A 13,692-nucleotide genomic window follows, 5' to 3' on the forward strand; every position below is an offset into this window, starting at 1 on the left:
AGGTTTTTTTTATGACCAAATGCAATCAGTCAGTTAACTGCTGCAGTATTAAAGGAGAACAATGTTCAATATTTGTAGCAAACTTGATCCGTGTGGATATTAGGACGGGTAGAGAGATTCCAAAATGGAGAGCAAGAGAATTGGCGCAAATATTGTTTTTGGTACGTCAGATATCTGTGATCGAAAATTGTCTCAATATTTATAGTAAGCTGTCAATTTTAATGTTAGTCGATATTTGCGGTGTATGGAAAGTATCTGCATATATACAATTGAAGTATAACTGAGTTGGAATCACCACAAAGCTGATATTTTTCTCCCGTTATCATATGATGGGTTGAAATAGCGGCTGGCTGGAAGTCGGTCTGGTTCCCATTTTGTTTAGATATCAAAGCTCTGTGTGCGATTTATGGAACCCAATGAAGATGATGACGTTGAACTTGTAAAATGTCTTCTGCGATATTTGCTTTGAAGTGATGCTGGGCAGAAAGAGTGAATCCGTCATGCTTGCTGTAAGTTCTGTGCACACAATTATATTATAAATGTGTCTGACATTTGTCATTGATGAGAGAGGGAAATCGCAGATGCTCTCTTTTTTTAGTTTTCCTCGTAAAAAAGTCAGAACTTTTCTCATTCTGGACCATATTTTAGGAAAATAACCACCACCAAATTGAAAGCTTGCCCACAGAAAAAATATGGAAAAACATTGAATGAATGTATGCTACAGCTGATATGCCATCCACAGCTCAGCTTACGTTACGACCCCCAGGGCGGCCAATCAATAGCCAGATTTTCCCGTATGAATGATAATGACTTCCTGATGAAAGCGCTCCCTCGCTTCTTGTCGGAGGGGGTAAGGGAAAAGAGAAAATGAGAGCCGATTATTTGATTGGAGTGGTCTTAAGGTATTATTCAGGTGGTGTGTGGTGTGTCTGTGACTTTCATAGTTGGGGGGGGGGGCAAGAATGGTGCTTGAAGGGCATTGCAACTGTTCTTTGAATGAAGGTTTTATTCAAATGATGAGCAGAGATATTTTTAGTATGAAAGAGGAGAGATAATGTTGTAATGAAACTATAAACAAAATTGTGGAACACTCCACCATTGATTAATCAATTAATGCCTGAATTGGCTACACCTGCAATAATTTGTATATCCCAACATATGCATAAAATAGCAAACCTGTAAAATTTGGGTTCAACTGGTCATCAAAGTTGCAAGAAAAAAAGAATGAAAGAAAAAATTAACCATTGTTTTCAGATGCCTGAAAAAAGTAAAAATTTGGTTGGAAAATAATATTCCCTGTTTCTCTAAAATTACATTTACTTCTAAGGATGTCGTTTCTAACAATGTTTTAAGAGCTCTCTGCTGCTCTTTACCAAGTAAGTTTTTAAATTTTTGAGTTATTACAAAAGGTATACTAATCTTTTAACAAACCATCCTGTAAAAGCTAACACTCCTTCTACTTTACTTAGGTTCTTGCAAAAGAAAGAACCTCAAAGCAATTAGATATAGACGTGAGGAAATGGAATATACATGGAAAATTACACTATAAATTTTGATAAATTCCTGTGGCAGTTCTCTTGCTCCAGTTTCTGGATGACCACAAATTGGGAATTAATGTTTTACCAAATATATACATTCAATATTTCAACCAGACATAATGTCTGAACACATCAAAAGGAACAACACTCCCTTTTGAGAAGGAAAAACGCGGGAGGAATTCCACCCGACTTTGATCCATTGTAGATAAATAGCTTGGAGGGATCTTCACGTAAATCCACATTCGCTGCCGAGGCCGGACGGCGATAATCCCCACTAACAATATTTCTATTCATTTGGAATGACTGTGGACACCAAGGTGCCTAGAAGATTAGAGGTGCCTTTAGTAACGCTATGAAACTAATATTCCTCTGACCCAAATCACACCTGATTTGAACCCTCCAGGACCTTAAAATGTACAAAAAGGGGGAAAACAAAATTCAAACAGTTTCATTTTTGTTCTGACGAGAACTCGTTTGGATGGAGCGTCTATTGTTGTCTGGACCCTTGCAGACATTGTGACTTGTGACTTTGAAATTAACAAGATATGATGGTTCGTTTGATGAAGAGAGAAAGGATATATAGAAAATGATGTTGCCTTCTAAACTAACTACAGGGCAGGCTTGAACTATCACGATAAAGTAGGTCTTTTTAAAAACGATACGTTTTTTTTCATCTTTCTCTCGTCCCGGATGTGCGCATGAATTGTTTAACTTCTGTGTGCTTAATGTAGTATGAATGCATATTTAATATAAAGTTCGTCGACCAACTTAAAGATTATTCCATGCGTACGATATAAATGAATTATTATGACAGCTTATATAAGGGTAGAGTTTTTCATTCGGGGAAGATGGGGTTGAATTAAGACCACTGATTTGGACCTCGGTCGACTAGAAAGAGAAAGAGAGAGTGGGAGACCACTGTGTACCTGGAGGTATAAAGCGTGTTCAGTCTTGGTCAAACTTTGTGCATGATTCGTTCAGGCATAAGATTTGTCAGGATTTGTCATTGATTTTCTTCACTCTTTTGATTCTCTTAGAAGCAGCAAAAATTCCACCACACTGAGATGAAATTATTAACAACCTACTGATGATGTGGGCCAAATTTCATAGAGCTGCTTAAGCACAAAAAGTAGCTAAGCACAACAGAATTAGGCTAACCAAAACAGGGTGACCAGCCAAAATCCCATGTCACATGTACAATTTGTGACCATTGGTATTCTGATAAATTTCTGCTAAGCATGAACTTATTAAGCAATATTTTTTCTTTTGCAGCTCTATGAAATTAGGCCCTATTTGAAACGATACATCCTTGTAGTGTCTGTTAGTGTTAATCTCTGAAATAAAATTTCCTGTAAATTCAGGGACTTCATCTCGGAGTTTCAAGATTTTTCTTTTTCGAACAATCTCACCTGTGTTTTTCACATTGAGACCGTTTTGACTCATCTCAAATCACGCAGTTCATCATATCAGGATTGTAAATTAGCACTCCCCGGGAAGCACACAATTTATTGATATAAAGAAAAACAATATCGTGACATCAATCCACATCAAGAAACGGACCTCATTGATGTATCATTTGGAGCTGTTCTTGTGAATGTTGTACGTCGGTACATTCAGAATTACCTCATGGGAATTACCTCATGGGACATGGCTCATTGTGATGTTTGTGTGTACATTAACAGGTGCGCCTGGCTACATTTTTACGCGTACATGACTTGTGATGGTTAACGAGGTGTGTGGGGAGTGCGCAAATATTATTACATGATTAATTTGCCATGTTTCAGTAGTGAAGAGAAGCTTGATGTGTTTTGCCTGCAGCAATTAGTATTTCTCTCCACACTGTCTTGTTATAATCAAGTTTAATGTTTCCAGGTTTTGTTTTTTCACTTCTGTGGTGATTAGGCAACATACCAAATCAAAATATTTGTTTCGTGTTATGTTAGAGTAGCATTTTTTTTTAGCTCACCACTGTCCCATGTATGTTTCTTACGTTTTGTTATCTCACAAAACCCAAAGCTGAAGTATGAAGTCCCAACGAACAGCCATTACCTTGGCCCAATTTCTTCTTCTTCTTCTTCCTTTAAAGTGCTGCTTCAGAAAATTTGAAGATTACCGCACTGTGGCTGGGCGCACGCGTGAAACCATGGGACCGTAAAGGTGCTTAGCAGAAAATATTGCTTGAAAACTTTCTTTGCTAAGCAAAAATTGAGTGGGGCACCAGCCACAAACAATGTAAACTTAATGTACTTTTGGCGTGTTACCTCTTTATGTTGTGCAATACTATTCTGTGCTTAGCAAGTTTTTGTGCTTACAGGCTTTTATGGAATTTGGCCCTGGGAATTTGTTAGTTATGATGTGCATAAGAAGGCATATCAGCCATTCCCTGGAATGTCCTGCTGTATAAAACAGGCCTGATATTCTTCCTACTTCAGTCTGTTTTCTGATTTCTTTTTGCAAAATCAGCAAAATGGTTTAATAATAAGGCCTGAAAAGTTTGCTAAAGCCTACAACCTGTGTGTAGGTCAGACCCTGTACTGGATAAAACAGTCCTACTTTTTTTTCCAAAAAGGACCAAATATCATGCCTAATCAAAAGGGCTAAAATAAGACCCTGGTAACTTGCTTTTTTGTCCATCCTTGCAGTCCATTGCCGACTACAAACTGTTATTAATTACCTGCAATTGCTAGCATATAAACAAAACTTGATGACAAGTGCTTTCTTTTCTCGGCACAAGTGTCTGCATTTGTTTCCCCGGTGACCCCTCCCACTTGCCCCATTAACACATACCTCAAGACTCTGTCAGTGACTTTACCGTGCTGGTTGCTATGAGCGGGAAACTGTTGTAAAAGCTTTCAAATTGCCATCTCTTAAACTGTTGCCTGGATATGAAATGTAACCCCCTCATATTAACATGGCCTTGCCAGGGCAGGCAGTCATTTTGTTTCCTTAAAGTATGAATTAATGATAAAAGAACAGTACTTAATTTCTTGCACTTTTTGTGTAGTACTTTTGTTTGTGCTTGAGCTTGTTACTTCTAAAGTGATATTCACCATTCACACATTTTAGCTTTTAGTGGAATTTAAATCATGCACATTACCAAACATAAAAACACTTAACGTTGCTTGGGTAGTTTTTTTTAGTTTTTTTTAAAGTGGAATGTGCTTTTGTTTTTATTTTTTTCCTCTTCGTTTTTTTTTTTCCGTGGTGGAGATGGAAATGAATGCCATTACGAAGGAGGTTCTCCCCATAGAAATCACCCATTTAGTAAATTGTTAAAGGTCATATTATTTTCCATCAACAGATTTGGCGCTTGGTCCTGTGGATTACATTCATCTCTTTCTATTTTTAATGCATACATTTGTTCTTGTTTACTTCTGATTTAAAAATTGAAATAAATTAAACAATTCAAATGTGATTTGTCTTTCCTGCAGGTAAATGGCGTGGACCTCTCGAAGGCAACGCATGAAGAAGCGGTGGAGGCCTTCAAGAACGCCGATGAGCCCATCATCGTCCAGGTGCTACGGAGGGCGACTAGGAACAAGGCGACGGGGGACAAAGACTGCGCCACACTATGTAACGTCGGCACACAGACAGATCTACAGAGTGAAGACTTACTGTGGAAGGTCCTACAGAGATGCCCGAGTCCACTGGATACTAGTAATGGCGGAATCGTCATCGACGGGTCAGTTCGAATTTATGAATTTCTTCATCTTTTATAATTTCACTGTTCTTTTCTTTCTTGTGCAAATTTGTTTTGTGGAATAAATTTGTGTGTGTAAATCTCCAACTAATGTGTATAATATGTTCAATCCATACTGCACACTTCTAAATACACAGCTGCCAACTCTCCCTGAGTATGTAAACTATTTCTCTAATTATGGTAAATGTAATTCTAAATATCTCCCTGATTGTTTTGCAATTGGCAAATGTTGGCAGGACCAGAGCAATGTAAATAAAATAGGACCAGAGCAACAAAGGCAATGAGGACCAGAATAGCAGAGACAACATTTTATTTTTAGGTACCATTGCAATTCATTTATGGTAATCAGGGCACCAGAAAAAGGTGTATCCATATTGGAGTAATACACATGTACAATGTGAATACAACTTTCTCAAGAGGGCGAGCATACTGTAAGAAACTTCCGAAAATTCAAGAAACTGTACGAAACCATCTCTTTTCAGAGCCAACACTCCCTCAAAAGAGATTTACATATACCGACGTGTGTTAGCACTGTATACTTTCCCAAGTCCTGTGAACAAATATCACAGGCATATTACTTGGGTGGGATTCGAACCCACGACCCTTGCAATTCAAGAGCAGTGTCTTACCAACTAGACTACCGAGATTGCCTGGTGGCTAGATGCAGTTCGAATTCTATGTTTTGGCAGGGGGCACCGCAATGATATATAATAATCTATTGTTTATACAATGTGGTTTGCTATCCCCCACAGGCTTTGTGAGATATCCCCACAGGAGCAAATGACAGTCATTGACGATGACCTCATGCATGACCTGGACGCTATGGACAATTTGGACATTCCCATCATAGATGAGGACGGCATGGACAAAGCTTATGAAATGGAGTATGAGGTGAGTGTTCTTTGAAGTTTTTTAATAGTGATAATAATAAAAGACATTTGGAAAGCGCCTAATGCAAAAGCCTTTAAACTCATAAAGAGAACACGTCTGTCCAGGGAAAGTGGTAGCTAGAGAGTGAGGAACAAAAGCAATTCCAGCAGCCGAAACGCTGAGTTAAAGACGAGTAACCCGTCCTAACTGAAGATGGGTTCAATTTGTCCTACATCTTTGGATACCCAACTTAACTCATCCCAAGTCCTAGGACTTATCCTAAATTAAGAAGACTTTGGTAATATCGACGGCAGGGCTTAGTTTTTGAGTAACTTTGTCAAAGTTGTTTTTAAATAACCTAGGCAAGGTTTCTGTTTAATTCAGGAGTGTGGTTTCTCATTTCCCCCCTTGGTTTCCTGATTTAAACACATTTTTTCTTGAGCATTCAAACTTATTTGAAAGAAGAAAAGCACTGACACAGGGGAGAAATACAGAGTCCAAAGTGGACCTTTACTTCGCTTTTGAGTTGAGGGTTCAAGAGGACAAATTCATTGGACTGGCTCCAAGAATGTTTGTGCTGCTCCCATGTTTTAAGAGATAACCAAATCACACACTTCTCATAAAACAGCCTGTTAGTATTTTTCCCTACATCTAGATACAATTACTTGACATGATACTGCTTGCACAGCTTGCTCTTCCAATCCCCGTGCTCACCCATCTCAAGTCATAATTTCCAAGAGGAAGAAAATAACCGAGTGGGCTGTCGTTGAAATCAGTTTAGCAGTCCTGCTCAAACATGACTGAAATGTCTGATGGTGCACTTACAATAAAAAACCTGAGTGAAGTCGTAAGAGGCTGATGTACCGAAGAGCTTTAAAAACTGAACCTGAGAGAAAATTGTGGTCAGGGAAGGGAATTACGGTGTACGTGCCCTCGTCCGGCTTGACTCAAATTGGACTCTTATATTTAGATTGAAGCTCAATTTGGAAAAAGCAACTCAATATGGGAGAGTGCTCAGCATTCGTAGTGAGTAGAATAAAATGAAATTTGCTGTTATAAAGGGAAGTTGCAGTACTAGTTTTGAGAAAAGTACGTTAATTCCAATAGACTTGTTTTCACAGTTATTGCAGGGTTTCTACAGATCCTTAAGAAGCATTTGAAAAGTATAAGTCTTAAGAAAATTGATGAAGTGTGTAATGAATTGTTACATCCGCTGGTAAAGAACCGAATTACGATACATGTATTAAAAAAAAAAAAAAAGTGTGTGGGTATACCTGTTTCTCCCCTGCTTTTGTTCACTTATTTTTAGGCTTAAGTTTGTGTTAAGGTATCACTAAAAGGGTCTGAAAAGTCTTCAATTTGACTTTTTTAAAGTGTGCAGATACCCCGAATTTGAGGTTTTGTTTTGGCTTAATCTGGAACTTTTTTATGATTTTATATTGACTTATGCATTTGGTGTCACTGCAATGCGTTGTGAGGAAAATTAATTTACAGGAAGACTGGTGCTGAACTCTTTTTGATCTTCAACTGCTTATTTTAATACCGTTAAATTCATTCTGATCCTACATTTCATCTGCCCTTTATTAAAAGGACCTTTTTTTTCTAAAGGTCCTAGACTAAAAAGCATTTTCAGAGCCTCAGTTGTAAGTCTCTGCTTTCCACTCTGCCAGTTTTGATAGTTGTCATATATTTTCACGGCGTTTAAGTAATACTGTCATTGCCAGCTTTTATTACTGGCTTCTGCCTTAACTTGATGCAGCAAGCACGGCAGCGATGTCATAAAGATTTGTTTTCAGCCAAGGTTTATTATTATCAGCAAGGTGTGTAAAGTGAGTGCTAGTGTGTGAACATTGTATGCACGTTTGATTTTTTTTTCTTTTCTTTTCTCAGGATGTCATCTCCATGGTGATCACCATGGCGATGGCTGAAAGTACACAACACAAAAACAAAGCGAAAGATTGAAAATTGCATTAAATTTCAGTTGAATGCTTTTCAGAATCTATGCAATTATGCAAACCAGCGAGAAGTGAGGAGAAAAAAAAACCACGAGATGTAAAACATCTCTAGCGTACAATGCTCAATCAGAAAGAAAAAAATTCATTGAAGTGCATCTGTTGTTGTTGGCGGACGATATTGCTCGCTTGCCGGATGCCACAATATGCAATCAATGGTGAAGTTCAATTGAATGCAAGTGGTCAATTAGAAAGACTATTCACCATTCTCAATTGGTACCGGTCTTACCATGGCCTCTGAATATAGCAACTTTCTCACCTTGATTTTGAAACATGAACAAAGTTTCTTCATTTTTTTGTAAAGTGTGTGATTTAAAAAACGCAGTTTTATGATGAAAATGTCAAGAGTGATCCGTGACGTCAATACATGTTATTCTCATCAACATTCATAATTAAAGACTGATTCGTACTTCTACAATGTGAATGTGAAATTAGTTGTGACTCTCAGTTGGAAATTAATTATAATATAATTCCAGGCTGTACTGAAAACCAGGGTTTGAACTGTTACTTTAATCAGGGAATTTATCCTTAAAATCTTGTGTAGTTGCAGTTCTTATAGAAAGAAAGAAGATGTTTGTAAGGCAGTGTATGAATTGGCTGCTACGGCTACGGCTAGATTTCCGCGTCATCGTGCGTTGAAGTATAGGACTTCCTTAGCAACACCCTTAGCAACAGCCATAGCCGTAGCTGGATACGGCCTATAGCTCCAACCATATTTTTTAGTGGTGTCATGATTCATGAATGAATTTAGAAACTTCTACTTCTAAAGATAGGCAAAATGTGATAACAAAAATGTGTTGTCTGGCTGTTTGTCTAATGTGTTATTTTCATGTTGTTATTATCTTTCATCACGCAGGATATAACATTAACGAGAGGCAGTGATGGAACCAAACTAGGTTTGACACTTTGTTGTTTTAGAGAAGAGGATGCTGGGGTCATCATCAGTGAGGTACGTTTTACAAGTTATCATAAAAAATTTAAAAGTAGAACATATAGCAAGACAGTTCTTGAAAGAATAAAATCTACCTGGCTAGTAGATACACACATGGTGTTACCGCAAACCAAATATATATTGATACCTCACCATGCCATGCCTCAAATTACATATCATAAAACTGTGTTTATCAAGCCTTATTTTTTTTTTACCCAGTCACAGTTCTATGAACTCTTTCTGAGCTTTTTAACCACTAGACGTCAGATGTGGCCATATGCCGCAAAACTTTTCCAGACTGGCTTTCGGCGGTCATTTTGTTTAATGTCCGGAACAACTTCTGATCGAGTGCCCTTTATTTTTGCAGTCTGTCGGACAGCTGTCATTTAAATTTATGTGGACAGTCCATTGTGTAGAGTGCACAGACATTCAAGTGTCATAGAGGGAGAGAAGGTACTGGAATTGTGCTCCTAATCCCTCTTTTTCCTTGGGTTGTTGTGCAATGGGTGACTTTCTGGGACGATAGAGGGCAGCAGACTTACCGGGTAAATCCATTGTTCTCAGAATTATGCGCATGTTCAGAACTACGTAAACAATGGAAATTTACCCGGTATGTCTGCTGCCACCTAGCAATGGAAAGTCTCCTATTCCAACCATTTGTCCTTTAAAGGGAAGGTACACGCCTTTTCACTTGGTGTATCCCAACATAAGCATACAATAACAAGCCTGTGAAAATTTGAGCTAAATTGGTCATCGAAGTTGCCAGAAAATGATGAGAGAAAAAACACCCTAGTTGGATGAATTTGTGTGCTTTCAGATAGGAATAAAAGACTTCTGGCTTGAAGTCTTTTATTATTTTAGTGAGAAATTACCTCTTTCTCAAAGTCTATGCTACTTCAGAGGGAGCCGTTTCTCACAATGTTTTATACTACCAACAGCTCTCCAATGCTTGTTACCAAGTCAGTTTTGAAGTTAATATTTGTTTTGAGTAATTACCAAACGTGTACCTTCCCTTTAAGTGTGGCTTACAAGAATGTATAGGCTGCCATAAGGAGTTTATCATTGAATTCGACTAAATAAAAACAATTCAACATTTTTATGTAATTTTTCAATAGGTGAAGATTTTTCAAACATGCACAGGTATCAAGATGGCCCGGTGAGGGCTGAGATCATTTTGTTTTTACAACTTTACAAATTTCTCCCAAATTTTTCACCCAAAGTTTAATAATATGTTTCTAATAAGAATATATGATGGAGACCATAGAATGCACACCAGAATCCTGTCTTTAATCTTGTTGATATTTTTTAAAACAAGAGGGTTGTTGTTTCTTTCCAACTACCCGTATGAATCTTGTTTCCCAACTTTGGAATTGCTGTTAAATCTAGTGAGACAGAGACCTCGGCCGAACATCTTTTGAAATGGAGGCATTTTGATTACTTGGGATGACTATGCTTGGTCTATGACATCACTTGTTGTCCGCATTTATGCATCAAGCTTAACCTAGCTATAGAATTCCATTTGTCCCAAAACGCCATAAAACCCTGTTGATGAATTCAGGTATACATTCTCTCTCAACCACCCCCCCCCCCCCCCTCCCCATCTCGTGTTTCATGCATACTGAGTGAATCTCCCCCCGCCCGCTAGATTATCCTAAAAGAAATGATGATGGTACACATTATATTCTTGAGATTACTTCACGGAGGAATTCTGTTTCCACAAGGAGGAGGGGAGCGGAGGAGAGAAGTATTGCAATTGACAAGAGAGAAGCTGCGGTCGGTCGACAGGTAAAGAGTTCTTTATCCTTAACTGATTGCAGACGAAAGATGCTGCGGATCAGAGCGGGATTTGACGGCATTGTCTTACACAAGGGGTCGGCAGCAGGTTGCCAAGTCAGGTTTTGCATCATCCATTGCCAGATTGCTTGATATGCTATGGTGTTTCTTCGTTGTGTGGGTTTTTTTTGAGGGAAGGAATGGGAAGGGCGCTGGAACGATCTAGTTACCTAGGTAATCCGCATTTAATAAAGAGAAGAAAGCCCCCCCCCCCCCCTCGGTCTACCTGTCCGCGCATCGCTATGGAAATCTGAATCACTTGAAATGGAAATTGCATTTTACTCCAGTCGGATATGACAGGTAATCTTTGGGCTTCATTCTGCGCCGGATTGGTATACAAATGAAATTGGACATGAACAAGATCTTCCCATGCAAGATTTGTTTTCGTCAACGTTTTTAGGGGGGAAATTAATTTTACAGGGAACTATATTTTGTTGAGATGGAGATCGGATTCAGTTTCATAGCAGTTGTAGTTTTCATTCCCTTTTGCAATCGTTTTGAATGTACTTTCGCTATTGAGTTATGGGTCGGGTATGCCAACCTTGTACCCAGCTTACAGGTCTCACCACAAGACTTGATCTAATTTGCCTCTTATTAATCCCTGAATATCGGTGGCCCCAATATCAGCACTGGACACCTGCAGTTAACTCAATCTCGCCTTCTGACAGGAGCCTGGTGATCAGCGGCCATTATCTTGACCAATACACACACTACTTAATTGCTTTTGCTTTAAAGGGAACAACATCTTCCTTCTGAATTGTTTTTGTTTTTTTGTATCCACACTTCAAACAAACAAACAAACAAACAAACAAACAAACAAACAACCCTCCTTTTAAAGGCACTGGACACGATTGGTAGTTACCTTAAAATAGTTATTAGCATCGAAACTTATTTGGTAACGCGCAACGGAGAGCTGTTGATAATGTAAGAGTATATGCTCCCTCTGAAGTAACGTGTTTTTTTTTTTAGTAAGAGGTAATTTCTCACTCAAGTAAGGCCTGAAGTCTTTGTTATGCATCCGAAATGCTTAGGTTTGTGCAACAAGGGTGTTTGTTCGTTCATTATTCTCATGCAACTTTGGTGATCAATTGAGACCAAATTTATACAGATTTGTTATGCATATGTTGAGATACACCAAATGAGAATACTGCTCTTTGACAATTAACAAAGGTGTCAAGTACCTTTAGTGTGATGAGTTTAAAGTACTACATTGAATACCTTGGCATGCACTCCAACACTATCATCCTGCTCGTGTACAGATTGTACAAACCAGCGAGGGCCTTCAATAATTACACATAACGCATAATCCACACTCGATTATTAATTACAGCTTCTGTGTCCCTGGATAGCAATTTTCCACGAGTGCTTTTCTTTCTGGGGTCGTTTCTTTGCAATTAAAATTTGAAGGAGGCGAGGTCGGTATTCAGGTTAGGGGAGCAGGAAGTGAATTATCAAGCCTTCTTTTTTTTTTTTGATAAATGAGTCGGAATTGATGAGGACAACCATTCGCTTTCTTCCGTTTTTAGAAAAGACTTATTGTGTTTGTATTGATACAATTATCTTTGCCTTTCCAATTTATAAAATATGAAATGATAAATGAAAATGATAAATGAAAATGTTAAAGGAGACTTGGTAAGATGAAGATCTGGTAGTGAATTTTTGTGATTTTTACTGAAGCATCATGTTTCAATCCTAACCCCTTTAGTTTCTCCATCCTCGCCCCCACAGTGTTGGATTGGGTATGCATGCTGAGTGGGAAATGGTGGTTAATTTGACCTTATTTGTTCCCTATTTACTTCCAATATGTGGCTGTCTTCCCTGAGAAAATAATCCAGCATTCTCCATTATATAAAAAAAAGTGTGGATAGGCTCCCTGTGTGCCAGTATGGTCATCAGGTAGTCTATGTGTAAAGGTACCAGTCTGTTTTTCGGTTATCCTCTTCATCAGCATCTTGACAGGCACACAGGGAGTTGACTAACTAGGTCGTGTACAAATGACCAAGTATCAACCCTAGATAGTTTGGTCGCATTGGCAATGAACGTGAATGTCACATTGTATTTGATTGGTACTCATAGAGGGCGTGCACAGTAGACCTCGGACGAGGATTGAGTCACGATTCTATGAAATAGAATAGAAGAGCTGTATTTTCCTTTCTCCATTGGGTTGATGCACGAGCTCAGCCAGGGCCCGAGGGCCAAGATAAGATACCGACCAGTAGATGTAGACTTTAAGTCCCTCCGAGCCCCCAATGGCAGGGTTAGTTGATGTAGGAACATTCTTGGGTACCGCAGGGGTCAGTGTTAATGGTGGAAATGTCTTATTTGAGGGGATTTAGAGGCTTACTAGAGACATTTGGGAGGTTGAGCGTTATTGACCCTGGATGGCAGTAACCACAGGGTTACATTGTACCTCAGCATTCAGAATTGACAGCGCTTCTTACTGAATGGATACCTTATTGAGCCTTCAGCAGGGAGGCACAGATGTACAGATGTAGAAGTGACAAGTTCAGTTTGTTTTTTCACACTGTGACCCCCCAAAAAACCTTTAAAACATTTCATTGTCCTCATTAAACCTTGCAGGGTATGCAGAGATGTACAGATTTAGAATTGTCAAGTTCAATTTCTTTTTCACTACCCCCCTCCCCCATAAAACGTTTAAAAGTATTTCATTGTCTTCACTAACCCTTTTCACATAAGGAAAAAGAAGGGAACATTCCCTGAGAAATTGTCTTTACGTTTGATGAAAACATTTCCAAAGAAGATCATGTGAAGAGCTGTTATATTCCGTCATGTTTTACACTAGAGTCC

The 13,692-nt window shown here is 38.7% G+C and overlaps 1 protein-coding gene across 1 annotated transcript in view; it reads left to right on the forward strand.

Moving 5' to 3' along the window:
- LOC117306155 (E3 ubiquitin-protein ligase PDZRN3-like) overlaps positions 1–13,692 on the forward strand; it is a 70,338-nt gene that overhangs the window by 21,434 nt on the left and 35,212 nt on the right. The window contains exons 2-4 of the mRNA XM_033790886.1: positions 4,970–5,220; positions 5,991–6,129; positions 8,977–9,069. Coding sequence (XP_033646777.1) covers positions 4,970–5,220; positions 5,991–6,129; positions 8,977–9,069 — 483 coding nt within the window. The remainder of the gene's footprint in view (positions 1–4,969; positions 5,221–5,990; positions 6,130–8,976; positions 9,070–13,692) is intronic.

The sequence above is a fragment of the Asterias rubens genome, chromosome 2, assembly GCF_902459465.1.
Source record: "Asterias rubens chromosome 2, eAstRub1.3, whole genome shotgun sequence".
In the NCBI taxonomy this organism is placed as follows: Eukaryota; Metazoa; Echinodermata; class Asteroidea; order Forcipulatida; family Asteriidae; genus Asterias; species Asterias rubens.